Source organism: Sorex araneus, chromosome X, assembly GCF_027595985.1.
Source record: "Sorex araneus isolate mSorAra2 chromosome X, mSorAra2.pri, whole genome shotgun sequence".
In the NCBI taxonomy this organism is placed as follows: Eukaryota; Metazoa; Chordata; class Mammalia; order Eulipotyphla; family Soricidae; genus Sorex; species Sorex araneus.
Genome location: NC_073313.1, coordinates 293070737 through 293083452, shown reverse-complemented (window position 1 = coordinate 293083452; position 12716 = coordinate 293070737). Strand labels below are relative to the sequence as shown.

At 55.0% G+C, this 12716-nt stretch overlaps 2 protein-coding genes across 10 annotated transcripts; one reads left to right on the top strand and one right to left on the bottom strand.

Moving 5' to 3' along the window:
• Window positions 1–81: 81 nt before the first annotated feature.
• On the bottom strand, window positions 82–3590 carry WDR54 (WD repeat domain 54). Of its 2 annotated transcripts, none has more exons than XM_055119778.1 (10): window positions 3486–3590; window positions 2926–3201; window positions 2724–2786; window positions 2154–2220; window positions 2013–2066; window positions 1578–1705; window positions 835–935; window positions 593–755; window positions 378–452; window positions 82–271 (listed from the first exon to the last, which is right to left on the bottom strand). In XM_055119778.1, exons 2-10 carry the CDS (start codon window positions 3148–3150, stop codon window positions 140–142), a joined length of 1008 nt encoding a protein of 335 aa, XP_054975753.1. In that variant the 5' UTR covers window positions 3151–3201; window positions 3486–3590; the 3' UTR covers window positions 82–139. The 2 variants fall into 2 exon arrangements, with proteins under 2 accessions (XP_054975753.1, XP_004612110.2); XM_004612053.2 differs by having other exon boundaries at window positions 2926–3151; window positions 3486–3544.
• On the top strand, window positions 2275–11100 carry CXH2orf81 (chromosome X C2orf81 homolog). Of its 8 annotated transcripts, none has more exons than XM_055119763.1 (5): window positions 3571–3740; window positions 6410–6475; window positions 9029–9250; window positions 9327–9545; window positions 9674–11100. In XM_055119763.1, exons 1-5 carry the CDS (start codon window positions 3723–3725, stop codon window positions 10991–10993), a joined length of 1845 nt encoding a protein of 614 aa, XP_054975738.1. In that variant the 5' UTR covers window positions 3571–3722; the 3' UTR covers window positions 10994–11100. The 8 variants fall into 8 exon arrangements, with proteins under 8 accessions (XP_054975743.1, XP_054975742.1, XP_054975738.1 ...); XM_055119764.1 differs by having other exon boundaries at window positions 3628–3740; window positions 6378–6475; window positions 9674–11098; XM_055119768.1 differs by lacking the exons at window positions 3571–3740; window positions 6410–6475 and adding an exon at window positions 2275–2637 and having other exon boundaries at window positions 9674–11098.
• The last annotated feature ends 1616 nt before the right edge of the window (window positions 11101–12716 follow it).

Genomic DNA, 12716 nt, shown 5'->3' with positions numbered 1-12716 from the left:
AGGATGGCTCTGTCCCCCCTGTGCACCCCAGTTCCCTGTGCTGACACAGAATGGCTCAAGGGTGGTCAGACCAAGGCTGGGTGGGGTTTGGGGGAGCTTTATATAAATAGCACAGGGAGAAAGAGGGGTGGCTTTTCTCTCACACGATGTGAAATCTCAGGATCTCCGTGACGTCATAGCCAGTGACAGCAAAGGAGCTGCCTGAGGGGTCACAGAACCGGGCCCCACACAACTGGGTGTCCGGGACGCACTCCCCGTAGCAGTGCTCCACCTGGCGGAGGAGAGGGTGCTCAGGGCCTGTTGCCCCCCCCCTCCCCGCCAGGCTGCACCCACACAGTTCCTCCCTGCCCCCCATACACACACACACACACACACACCTCAATGGAGCTGCTCTCAGGGTTCCTGCCCAGCTTCCAGATGTGCACAAAGGTGTCCTCAGCCGCAGACAGCAGCTGCAACAAAGGCCGGGCGGAAGTGAGAGGTGGTGGAGTGCCAGGGGCACAACCGGGAGGCAGAGGCAGGCCCGTGGCCTCCCTGCACTACCCCGGTGGGTGCAGGGGACAGGGCGCACCGGGCAGCGAGGGCCACTGACCTTGCCCGCTTCGGGAGCCAGGTCCAGGGCACAGATAGCGCGAGCGTGGGCGTCGATCTGGGCGTGCAGCATGCCCGTGCTGGACTCGTACAGACGCACCTGCCCATTCCCGTAGCCAGCTGCGATGGTCCCCTGCCACAGCTGGACTGAGGCGCATGGGACCCTGCAACGGGGACCCTGGGCTGGATTTCTCTTCACGAGAGCCACGCAGGTATGCCGCGAGGCCCTTCCTCCTCACCTACCCAAACCCTGGAATTCGGGTCAGTAACTGGAATTCAGGTCCTGAGCGCCAGACACAGAGTGAGCCGGAGTCATCTGCCGTCACCATGTCCGCCATGCAGTCCTGGGGTGGGGGTGGGGAAGGCAAGCTCAGGCCTCGCCTTCTCCCTGCTGGAGCTGAGTGAGGGCAGGAGGGGGCAGGAAGCAGGGCTGCAAGGTGTGGAGGCCTCACCAGCTAGACAGGAGCCCCAGGAAGCTGACCTGCTTTCCTTAGCGTCCTCTCCTCCCTGGTCCCCTCACACACCTGGTTAGGAGGGGCACTCATCGGCCTCATGGGAGGGACAATGAGACAAGGCCGCAGTGTGGGGACTCCCGGGGGCCCTGCAGTGAGCCCGTCCCTGTCCTCTGAAGGCTCCAGGGCCTACTATCGGGCTGGAAGTGGGCTGCCTTCCAGGGCAGGAGATTGGCGGGGGTGGGATGGAGGGAAGGGCAGGGAGAGGCTTCCTGGAGGCGGCCCTGATTGGGTCTGGCTTGCCCGAGCCCAAAGGTGGCGCTGGACAGCACCTCAGAAGTCGTCAGCCCCCACCCCTTAAGGCACACCAGCACTACACTGTCTTCCGGGCTGGGAAGCATCTCTGTTGCCGTCACTGCACACGGCCCAGGAATGGGAGCGGTCTGCCCCAAAGTCATCTAGCTGCTGAGAGGTGGAGCCAAGGCCTCCCCTGGGGTGAGGGAACAGGTGTGTGTGTGTGGGGGGGGCAGTCACCTGTCCTTCGGCAGGCTCTGTGGCAATGTCCGTGACTGGGGTCTGGTGTCCGTCCAGCTCTTCGCTCAGGACAATGTTGGGACCCTTGGCTGGGATGTCAAACACCAGTACCCGGCCCGACCACGTTCCTGGAGAAACAGGTCCTGGGTGGTACCCTGACCCTTCTAGCCTCCATGTCCCGTTCTCCCTCCGTCCCATACACCTCAGTGGCAGACTCAGCCATCCCTCTCCAAGCATCCTGCACCTCTATGCGCACCCTCCGCCTGTCCCGTTTTGCCCCCCCACCCCTGCCCTGCCCGCAGCTCTTGGGAGTCTCGGAGCCCACCACCTTCTCTGCTGTCCTCCCCTCTGGCTTTCAGCATCCTCCGGGCCAAAAGCCTACAGTCCTACTCCCCAGCCTCCGCCCACCTCAGGGCCTGCCCTTGGTTCCCTCACCCACGCAGATGAAGTGACTGGTGGCAGCAGCTCCTCGGGCAAACACAGCTTGCCCTGCATAGCAAAGGGGGAAACTGAGACAGGAGCATGCGGGTGGGAAACAGCGCCCCCCCATCACCCCAGCAAACTCCCACAGGCTACCTGACGTGCTGTCTTCTGGGTGCAGTGCGTGCCAAAAGACCATGACCGAGCCATCAGACTCGTACATCTGGTGAAAGAGGACAAGGTCACAACCGCCCTGACCTCAGCTGGGCTAGGGGCTAGCCGTGGCTCGTCTCATCTTCAGAACAACTCTGTGTGTGTGTGTGTGTGTGTGTGTGTGTGTGTTGTGTTGTGTTGAGGGCGTATTTCTGGCTATGTGCTCCAGGGGTTACTCCTGGCTAGCTGGGGGTAGAGGGTGGGGAGCATATGCAGTGCCAGGGAACAAACCATAGTTGACTGCATAAGGGCAGATGTCTCCCTACACAAGCTCTCTGGGCCAACTTTTAGCATCATTTGGCAGAGGAAGACGCTGAGGCTGGGAGGACTGAAGTGAGGGAGCCAGGAGCCAGGCAGCTAGGAAAGTGGCAGGTATGGGAGACAGCATCTGGGAACCGGAAAACTGGTGAAGACAAGAAATGGACAGGTGGGCCGAGCACGTGAAGAGCTGGGAGGTGCTTGGGGGCAGAGGGAGGGGTTAAGAAGGAGGAGGGTGGGAAGGCCCACATTCACCTGTATTCCTCTGTGCGAGGTGAGAACCAGCAGTACTCGGAAGGGGAGGACACACCAGCGGACCTAGAGGGAGGCCGGTAGGGGTAGGGAGAGGCGGTCAGAGCCCGGCTCTAGGGTCCAGCGGCAGCCAGCACGCAGAGGATGCAGAGGAAGGGCAGAACTGGTTCGGAGGCACCTGGGTGACATCTGGGTCACATCTCACCTGGGTAATCAGTGGGGGGCTCACTCCAGCTCTCTCTTTAGCATGCAGCTGGCGCTGGGCCAAGGGCACACCGTCGCTGACGACGCTGAGAAGCTGGGCGCTGGGTCCATGGACCACCCCGAAATGCGTGAGGTTGCGGCCGGGCTGCTGCAGCAGCACACTGAGGTTGTTGCACAGGGCGGCGGCCGAGCCGCGAAGCGGGATGGAGCGCTCTCGGCGGAACATCCTCGGGCAGAGACGCCCGAATCTCGGGGCCGCGGGGGATCCTGCAAAGGGCTGGGGGCGCGCGGGTGGGGGTAAGGCCCCGGGGCTGGGTCAGGATGGGCGAGGGTTACATGTTAGGGGGAGGAAAGCCCAGGGCTGAGTCACCGGGCGATTGCGGGGGAGCCGGAGCGGGTAAGGATCCCAGGGCGGGAATGGTGATGTCCAGGTGGCCCCAGGCACCGGAGCCAAGGTGGGATGAGGCAGGGAGATTCCCAGGCCCTTCCTCCCCTGGCTCAGCTACCCCCAGCCCCCCGATCCGGGTCAGGAGGGACACCAACTGGTCAAGGTCCGCTTGCCTGGCTCGGGGATCCTTGGGTCCCTCCGAATCCGCCGCCACCATAGAGACGACGCACGTACGCACGGCCGCTGGGCGGGGCGGGCAGCCTGAACGTGCGGCGCGGTTGCCGGGCAACGGGGGCGGTACCAACCGCCGGGCGCACGGGACGCGGTTGCCGAGGCGACGGGGAGGCTGCGGGAGCGGCCGCCGCTCCCGGACCCAGCTACCATCCTGAGGCTGGAGCCAGCTGCGGGCCATGGCGCACGAAGGCTCGGTGAGCTTCAGCTTATCTGATGGGCTGTCTCGGCCTGTCGCGGGCGTTCAAGACGACCGAGGACGCCTCCGGGTGACTCGGGAAGAACACCTACCCTCGCACCAAGCTCACACTCTGTCACTCTTGAGCTTGAGGCAAAGGGTCGGATGAGCAGTGCAGAGTGCAAAAAGAAGAAATCACTCTGGGGACTGGAGCAATAGCACAGCGGGTAGGGCATTTGCCTTGCACGCGGCCGACCCGGGTTCGATTCCCAGCATCCCATATGGTGCCCTGAGCACCGCCTGAGGTGATTCCAGAGTGCAGAGCCAGGAGTAACCCCTGTCCATCGCTAGGTGTGACCCAAAAGAAAAAAGAAAGAAAGAAATCACTCTGGACATAGTGCATGTAGTTATTCTCTTTAAGGGATCCGTTTGAGCGGGTCAGTGAGTAAACAGGATTGGTCAGGCTTTAGGAGCTGTACTGCTAGGATCAGCGATTTATTTATTTTTTAGTTTTTGGAGAATTTTGGAAGGAAGAAGCAACAGAGCAAGCAATGCTAAGGCTGCTCCTGAAAGTAAAAATAGTTTAAACGCCCAAGATATTTAGGGCCGGGACGTGTTTCAGTGGTAGTGCACGTGCCTTGCAATGTGTGAGGGAGACCCTGCGTTTGATTCCCGGCTACTGTAAAGAGCCAAGACATTTAAAGGGCGGAATGATAGGACGGTGGGTAGGGCCTTTGCCTTGCACCGTGGCTGACCCGGGTTCCATCATGAGCATCCGTGTGGTCCCTGGAGCCCCACCAGACAAAAGCCCTGAGCACCTCACGTGAAGAGCCTGTGCACAACAATATCTCGGTCCTTCTCTTGGGTCCTGTCCAAGTCTCTTGCTTGTCACAGGGGGAATCTAAAAATACTGACTCTCCCCTCCCAACCTCCCTGGGCCTAGCTGGCTTGGGCCCTGGACCATTCCCTGGACTTGCCACCAGGGCTGATCTCAGTAGCAGAGAGAGGGAAATGAGATTTAAAGGATTTGGGATTCTTGAGAGGTTTAGAAACACCATTTGGGGGAGATTTAATTTTGTGGATATTTGTGGAACCGTAGGTATAAAGTAATCAGATTGGTGGTAAGGAGACAATAAATCTGGGAAGATAATGTTTTGTAGGTAAAAATTGGAAGCAAAAGGTTTCTGGGGAAACATGGGGGAGTGAGGTGCTCCTAGAAATCTGTTAATGGGGCCAGAGTGATAGGACAGTGGTAGGGCGTTTGCTTTGCACTCAGACACCCTGAATTCTATCTCTGGCAGCCCATATGCTCCCCTAAGCACCACCAAAAGTAATTCCTGAGTATAGAGCCAGGAGTAACTCCTCAATATCACTGGGTGTGACCCAAAAGGAAAGAAAGAAAGAAATCTTTTAGTAAATTCCAGTCTCTCTAAAATTTAAAAAAAAAGGATTAAAAAATTAATTAATTAATGCATTTTTTTTGGTGATACTTAGGAGTTACTCCTGTCCCTGCACTGAGGAATCACTCCTGGTGTTGCTTAGGAGACCATATGGAATGCTAGGCACAGAACAGGGTCAGCTGCATGCAAGGCAAGCACCCTCCTTGCTGTGCTATTTCTCTGGCCACTTAAATTTTTTTTTTTTTGCGTCACACCCAGTGATGCTCAGGGGTTACTCCTGGCTTTGTACTCAGGAATTACTCCTGGAGGTGCTCAGGGGGACCATATGGGATGCTGGGAATAGAACCTGGGTCGGCCGCGTGCAAGGCCCTACCGGCTGTGCTATCGCTCCAGCCCCTTAAAAACCTTTTTAAGGTGGAATTTTTCCTAAAAAACTTGAGCTATCTTGATTTACAATGTATTAATGTTTAGGTATACAGTGTAACTGCTTAAAGTGTTACTTTTTATTATAAGAGGATACAAAACATTAGTGAATTTATAAAAATCACCTATGTGCTTGTCTAGTGTATAAAAAAGAAACATACCAGCTGTTTCAATTTTGTTTTCCCCATACAAACTGGCTTACAGATCTGAGCTCACACTTGGCAATTAATTTTGTATCCCATTTCTTTTACTTAAAAATATGGTGTTGGGGCTGGAGCCATAGCACCATGGATAGGGCATTTGCCTTGCACGCCGCTGACCTGGGTTCAATTCCCAGCAGCCCATATGGTCCCCCCAGCACCACCAGAAGTAACTCCTGAGTACAGACCCAGGAGTGACCCCTGTGCATTGCTGGGTGTAACCCAAAAAGCAAAAACAAAACATGGTGTTATTAATATTTTCCTAACTATTGCAAAATCTTCCTAAATATTACCTCAAATCATTGCATTGCACCTTCCATGTATATTCTACAGACTTCGCCATCAGCTCTTTTTTGTTAGACATATGTTTTCAATATTCTATTATAACTGATGCCATTGGGAGTGTTAAAAGAATGAATTTCTTCTAGAAAATGCCTTTGTGTCTTTTCATAATTGATTGTTTTAAAAGCTGGACAGCTTTTCCAATGTTATTAGTCATTTATAATCCTATCCTTATGAAATATTATTTCATAAGTCCTTTTGCTCATTGCCCTGGAGTATTATGATTTTTTTGTATGAGTTTTCAATTTGTTTACTTTCTTCGTTTTTGTTTTTTTGGGCCACACCCTGTAGTGCTCAAGGCTTACTCCTGGCTCTGCACTCAGGGATCACTTCTGGGAGGCTGGAAGGACCATATGGGGTGCTGGGGATCAAGCCTTGGTGGGCTGCATGTAAGGCAAACTCTCTACCTTCTTTATTTGGGGCTCTTCATCCCTTTTCTCCCTTCCCCCTCTGTTATTCTGTGGTGACAGAGGTGGGGGGTGGGGGGTGGTGATGGGGGGGGCAGCATGTCACTCACGATGTTTGAGTGCATATGTGGGTTCTGGGGGGCTGCCCTCACTCACCTGTGGTCTCACAGCACATTCTTTCTTTCTTTCTTTTTTTTTTTTTGCTTTTTGGGTCATACCTGGCGATGCACAGGGGTTACTCCTGGCTCTGCACTCAGGAATTACTTCTGGCGGTGCTCAGGGGACCATATGGGATGCTGGGAATTGAACCTGGGTCAGCCGCATGCAAGGCAAACGCTCTACCCGCTGTGCTATTTTTTTTTGTCACAGCACATTCTGATTACACAGCTTGTTCTGTAGGTCACTGTGGTGCTCACAGTGCACTAGCTGGGGTGCGTGTGTGGGTTTTGGGGGTGGTCAGGGTACATTTCTGGCCACAGTGCTTGCAGTGTTCACTGGGGTAACACACTGTGGTTGTGGTGTTAGTTCACATCCAGCTTGCTCTACAGCCATACAGCAAGATCTGGGCTTTCTGCTCAAGGGCAGAGCTGGGATTGAACACGTGGCCTTGTGCTGGCAGGCCTCTCAGCCACCAAACCACTGTTTGCTTCTCTGCGCATCCTTCTTTATATTTGTCACAGTTATATTTGTCTGGAGTGCAGGAGAAGGTCAAGCTCTGGAGTCATATGAGAGCCATGGAGATGGTATAGGATGAAGGCACTTGCCTTGCATTCTGCTGGCCCTGGTTCTCTCCCAGGCACTGCATGGTCCCTGAGCACTGCTAGGTGTGGCCAAACACTCCACTCCCCCCCCAAAGAAAAATAGAAAAACCTCCCTCCCCCAAATTGCATATAACTTTAAAACTCTTCTATCTCTAGTGTGTGACCTTGGACAAATTCTGTAAAATGGGAATAAAAATAGAATGCTATGTAACAGGAAAAAAGGAGAGAATTAAATCGGTGCTTGTGACTAATATACTTAATTATTTTATCAGCCCCTCTTGATAGTGTTTGGGGGCTTTTCCTGATAGTCCTAAGGAGTCAGGCAGTGTCTGGGACTAAATCCAGGTCTCCTGCCAGTCAAGTATGTGCTCTCCTGACAGTTCCTGGAGCTATCTTCCTGGACCGCCTTTATTATTTCTTACATTATTTTTATGCCTAGGCAATTCTTTCTCATCCAGAAATTACATGACAGCTTTACCGATTTTGTAATCTTTTTTTAAAAAATTTTTTAATTTTTTAATTTTATCACTATGTGGAAAGTTACAGAGTTCTCAGGTTTATGTCTCAGTTATACCGTATTCAAACACCATCCCTTCACCAGTGCCCATATTCCACCACCAAAATCCCCGGTATACCCCCGCCCCCCACCCCAACTGTATAACTGATGAATTTCACTTCATTTTCTCTTCACCTTGATCCGATTTTGTAATCTTTTGACTTATATTTGTTTATCTTATTTTATTTTGGTTTTTGTTCTGCATCAGCCTGTGCTCAGGGCTGATTCCTGGCTTTCCACTAAGATGATACCGATGGGTCTCTGGGGACCATATGTGGTGCCAGGGATGGAACTTGGTTTGGCTGTGTGCAAGGCAAGCACTCTTTCTGATGCAAGCACCCTTTCTCAGGCCCCCTATTTTTTTTTTTTAAGAAAAATTTTTTTTTCTTTTTAGGTCACACCTGGCAATGCACAGGGGTTACTCCTGGCTCTGCACTCAGGAATTACCCCTGGTGCTGCTCAGGGGACCATACGGGATGCTGGGAATCGAACCCGGGTCGGCCGCATGCAAGGCAAACGCCCTACCTGCTGTGCTATCACTCCAGCCCCCTCAGGCCCCCTGTTTTTTTTTCTTTTTTGGGTACACCCGGGGATGCACAGGGGTTACTCCTGGCTCTGCACTCAGGAATTACTCCTGGCGGTGCTCAGGGGACTTTATGGGATGCTGGGAATCGAGCCCGGGTCGGCTGCGTGCAAGGCAAATACCCTACCCACTGTGCTATTTCTCCAGCCCCAGGCCCCCTATTTTTTAAAATTTACAGGTATGTACCTATACTTTATATATACAGTACATATATATATACACACATTATATATACAGACATATATACACACGCAGTTGATTTGGGGGAATGGAGATTGCTCTAAGCAGTAATGCCAGCACCCTTGATTGGTTGATTTTCTCCAGTTCTCTGAGCTCTCAATAACTTGGAACTGAAATAAAGAGTGAGCGACATGGGCCTCAGCGCTATGAAATAACCGGGACTTCTACTGTGCCATTCCAAACATGTGATGATTCACTTATGTCAGTGGGCCAAAGGGGGTGGTGGAAAACAAAATTGGATCAAATGCCCAAAACAGCATCGGTCACATGGCAGGCACTTAGGCACCGGGGCCTTTCCAAAGACGTTCTCCTTCCGGGTAGACGTCCTGGCCTGCAGCCGCCAGCCCAGCCGGGTTCACCGCTCGGTTCCGAGGGCCCAATTCCTCTCCCCACAGAGGCAGGCCCGAGACCGCGGGCTGACCCGCTCCAAGGCTGAGAAGACGCGTCCGCCCACGGTGACGGTGCCGCAGGTGGAGATCGTGCCCGGGCGGCTGACCGAGGCCGAGTGGATGGCGATGCTGGCTGTGGAGGAGGGCGAGGAAGTGGTGGGGGACATCATGGCCGAGCTGCTGGCGCGAGTCCTGGACGCGGCCTTCAAGGTCTACCTGAGCCAGCAGGTGCGTGGGACCCCCGCAGCTCCGCGCGCGGCTCCGGGCAGCGGCCCCCGCCTCACGGCCGCCACGGGCCCTGCAGTGCATCCCCTTCACCATCAGCCAGGCCCGGGAGGCCATGCTGCAGATCACGGAGTGGCGCTTCCTGGCCCGGGACGAGGGCGAGTCCGCCGTGGCCGACGACCCGACGTGGGGCGAGGACGAGGAGCCCTCGGCGTGCGCGATGGACTCGTGGGCGCAGGGATCGGTGCCCGTGTTGCACGCGCCCGCCGCGGGGAGACCCGAGGAGACCCAGGGCGAAGTAAGTTCGGGCCTCCCCACTCCCCCCACCCCGGGCTCCTGGGGTCCCCCCACGCCCGCCCTTGGTTTCTTGCCAGCGTCACCGCTCCCTCGCGCTGTCGGTGTGTCCACCACGGCGCCTTTCCCCAGGACCGGGGTAAAAAGACCCCCGTCGGAAAAGCGTGGGCGTCCGGAGGCTCCCAGGATCACCCCAAGACTTGCGCGCATCCCCCCCGGCCCGGAGTCTCCCCGGGGCTCCCGCGCACCCCGGAGTCCGCGCAGGAGGCCGGGCCCGAAGCTTCTGTGCTGGACTCGCCCTACTCTGCCTCTCTGAACCCGGACGTCCCGTTGTCGCTGGAGGTGACGTACAACGAGAGCCTCCACCCTTTCCTGGACCCGTTCGAGGAAAGCAGCTACTCCCCGCATCCGTCCGAGAAGCCGGAGTCCCCGGGTTCCGCGCCGTCGCTGGAGGATGGCTACGGTGACCTCGGCTCGGCCGACGGCGCTGGGGACTGGGTGTCGGCCTCGAAGGAGTCGGTGGCCAGCACCCCCGAGAGCGCGCGCTCCAGCTCCTGCGCCGAGGGGGGCTCCTGGTCAGGCTCGGCCGAGGTCTGGCGGTCACTGTCGTCGCCGCGGAGTTCGGCGCGGTCCCGAGGCTCACAGAAGGCGGCCTCGGCGCGCCCGGAGCCCGCGCGGATGCCCAGGTCCTGGGTGCGCCCCTTGGTGGAGGTCGTGGGCCCCCGCTACCCCGCGCACCTTTGGGAAGCCCTTGGCGCATGGTCCCTGGGAGAGAAGTTCGAGGACTGGCCCGAACGCCGGGACCTCCCCCGCTCCCGGAAAAATTTGTCTCCTCTCCCGCCCGGTGGTCGTTTCAGAGCCTCAAGCGGCAGACCCCGAGTCCAGTTAAGCCCTTTAAACCTACACATACCTTGTTCCAGCGTCGGGTCGAAGATCCCCAACACCGGGCTTAGCTTTTTGGACGCCCACCGGGGGATCCCCGAAATAGTCCAGAGCCCGCCCCCCAAAGTGTGGCCGAAAGCTCACTGGCCCACCGGCTGGGAGGGGGCGGCTGAGTTGCTGGATCAGATGTGGGCGGGAGGCCGCCACCCTCACGTGCTCACCAAGGGCCCCCCAGTGGACAAGGGGACGCCTGATGTCCTCACGTGGCTTCACACGGAGCCGCCTACGCTCACGGCCACGAGTCAGGTGCTCTGGACACCCATATTAATGCCCGAAGACATGACGCTGGCCCCCGGGGTGAGCATGTGGAACCCAGCCACGCAGGAGCTGCTCACCTCTGGGGGCTCGCAGCTAGAGAGCAGGGAGAGTGAGGACCCCTCTCCCCAGAAGCAGTATCCCATCCAGACCTCGCCCCCCAGGCCCCTGGTGACCACGGCCCAGCTCACAAAGAACTCAGCCCCCAAAGTGTCGCAGGTCCCCACCAAGCCGCCCGCCCCTTCCACGCCCTGAGCCTCAGGCAATGAGAACCGGACCTTCCTTCGGCTTTCTCACCAGAAATAAACACTCGAGTTGCCTAGAAAATTGGCCTGATGTGTCTTGTCACTGTAGAATGAGGGTGATGGGGACACTTTGGGAACCAGAGTGGAGCTCTTGTCCTGCAGGCTTCCCTGGGGATGGGGATGGAGGAGAGAACACTGGCTCCGGGGAGTAACCGCCTCACCCACCCAAACCCACATTGGGCACCCTACTTTAGGTCAGAGTTGCTCCCCAGCCCAAGCGCTCCGGAAGTGCCTTCTCTCTTTGCAGAGCAGAAGACATAAGGGTTCTAGCAGGATCTGCTTCAGTTGGGAGGATTTAAAGATTCTGCCGTAGTGTAGGGTCCCACGGGGATGACTTGCTTCCGGAGGCACAGGATTCCCAACAGGAAGAATCGATTGTTTGCTTTTATTACCCTGGAAGACTGTCAGCTCAAATTCGTGTGTTGACTTAAAAAAATAAATAAAAACTCCTGGGGCCTGAGCAATAGTGTAGCGGGTAGAGTATTTGTCTTGTATGCAACTGACCCGGGATTGATGTTGGCACTCGTATGCTCCCCTCCCTCCCCGTCCCCACAAGGCTACCAGGAAAGGTGCCTGAAAACAGAGCCAGGAGTAAGCCCTGAAATGTTGGCTGTGGCCTACAAACAAACAACAAGGAGAAATCTTTCACGTGTGGTGTGGAAGTTCACTTAAGCACGCACGTCCAGACAGGGACTTGTCAGGGAAACAAAAAGATCTTTATTTATACCAGCTGGCTGGGCAGAAACCGAAGTTTTCAGCCAGATCTGAGAGCATTTATATAGAGTTTCATGTAGCATGAAATGGACAGTACAACAAGGACAATGGAATTACAATATGGCATCAAGAACAGCAATGCCATTGGGGTTCCAGTACAGTGTAGATAACATTGGTTTGTCCTTTCTGCCTTGCCGCAGGGAGCTTAGGTTTATTGGGTTACTCCCATCACAGTGCTCCCATTCTGTATTTATTTGTAACCTCTTTCTTTGTGGTCTGTTGGCTTGTAAATACTGTTTTTCCCTTCTCCTTAAGTCCTTTGCACAGTTAATTCAGAGCAATGTCCTTTTAGTATGAACACTAGAAGACAGTTAATGCTATGCTTTCGTGACTTGGGAGTTAATTGACTCTGAATGATTATTTACCTCCTGGACATCTGCTCTCTCAATTGAAGCCTCAATTGCCCTTATTTCCTAGCACCCCAAAAATAGGGTCCCAACGAGGGACTGGATGGACCCAGGGCAAGTTGTGAGCTATGTGCTACCCTGGCATCAAAATGGGCCTGGCCAAAGCGCCATAATACGTAGCTATAAGTTAAGAGCATGGTCAGTGCTGTCATGATCTAGTTAAAAAGTAATAACTAGATTCAAACCCTCCTAGGGTTAGGAAAGATTAATGCTGTCATGATCTAGTTAAAAAGTAATAACTAGATTCAAACCCTGCTAGGGTTAGGAAAGATTAATCTAGCCTGAGCACTGTAGTCTGAGTCTGTGGCGAGATGTTCCCAGGGGAGCCACCCTACAAGCTCAATGTATCTCTTATTGTGTCCATACAAAATAACTAATATTAAGAATAGAATTAAGATGTTAATTAAGGGGCCGGAGCGATAGCACAGTGGGTAGGGCGTTTGCCTTGCATGCGGCTGACCCGGGTTCGATCCCCGGCATCCCATATGGTCC

Bases quoted from the DNA above. Each gene is read 5' to 3' on its own strand.
- CXH2orf81 (XM_004612052.2), top strand. From the start codon at position 8,822: ATGATTCACTTATGTCAGTGGGCCAAAGGGGGTGGTGGAAAACAAAAT. The intron at 9,251-9,326 runs GTGCGTGGGACC...CGGGCCCTGCAG, and splicing joins AGGTCTACCTGAGCCAGCAG to TGCATCCCCTTCACCATCAG. The intron at 9,546-9,673 runs GTAAGTTCGGGC...GCCTTTCCCCAG, and splicing joins CCGAGGAGACCCAGGGCGAA to GACCGGGGTAAAAAGACCCC.
- WDR54 (XM_004612053.2), bottom strand. From the start codon at position 3,529: ATGGTGGCGGCGGATTCGGAGGGACCCAAGGATCCCCGAGCCAG. The intron at 3,152-3,485 runs GCAAGCGGACCT...TCTCTGCCCGAG, and splicing joins CCCAAGGATCCCCGAGCCAG to GATGTTCCGCCGAGAGCGCT. The intron at 2,221-2,723 runs GTGAATGTGGGC...CTCTTTCACCAG, and splicing joins CCTCGCACAGAGGAATACAG to ATGTACGAGTCTGATGGCTC.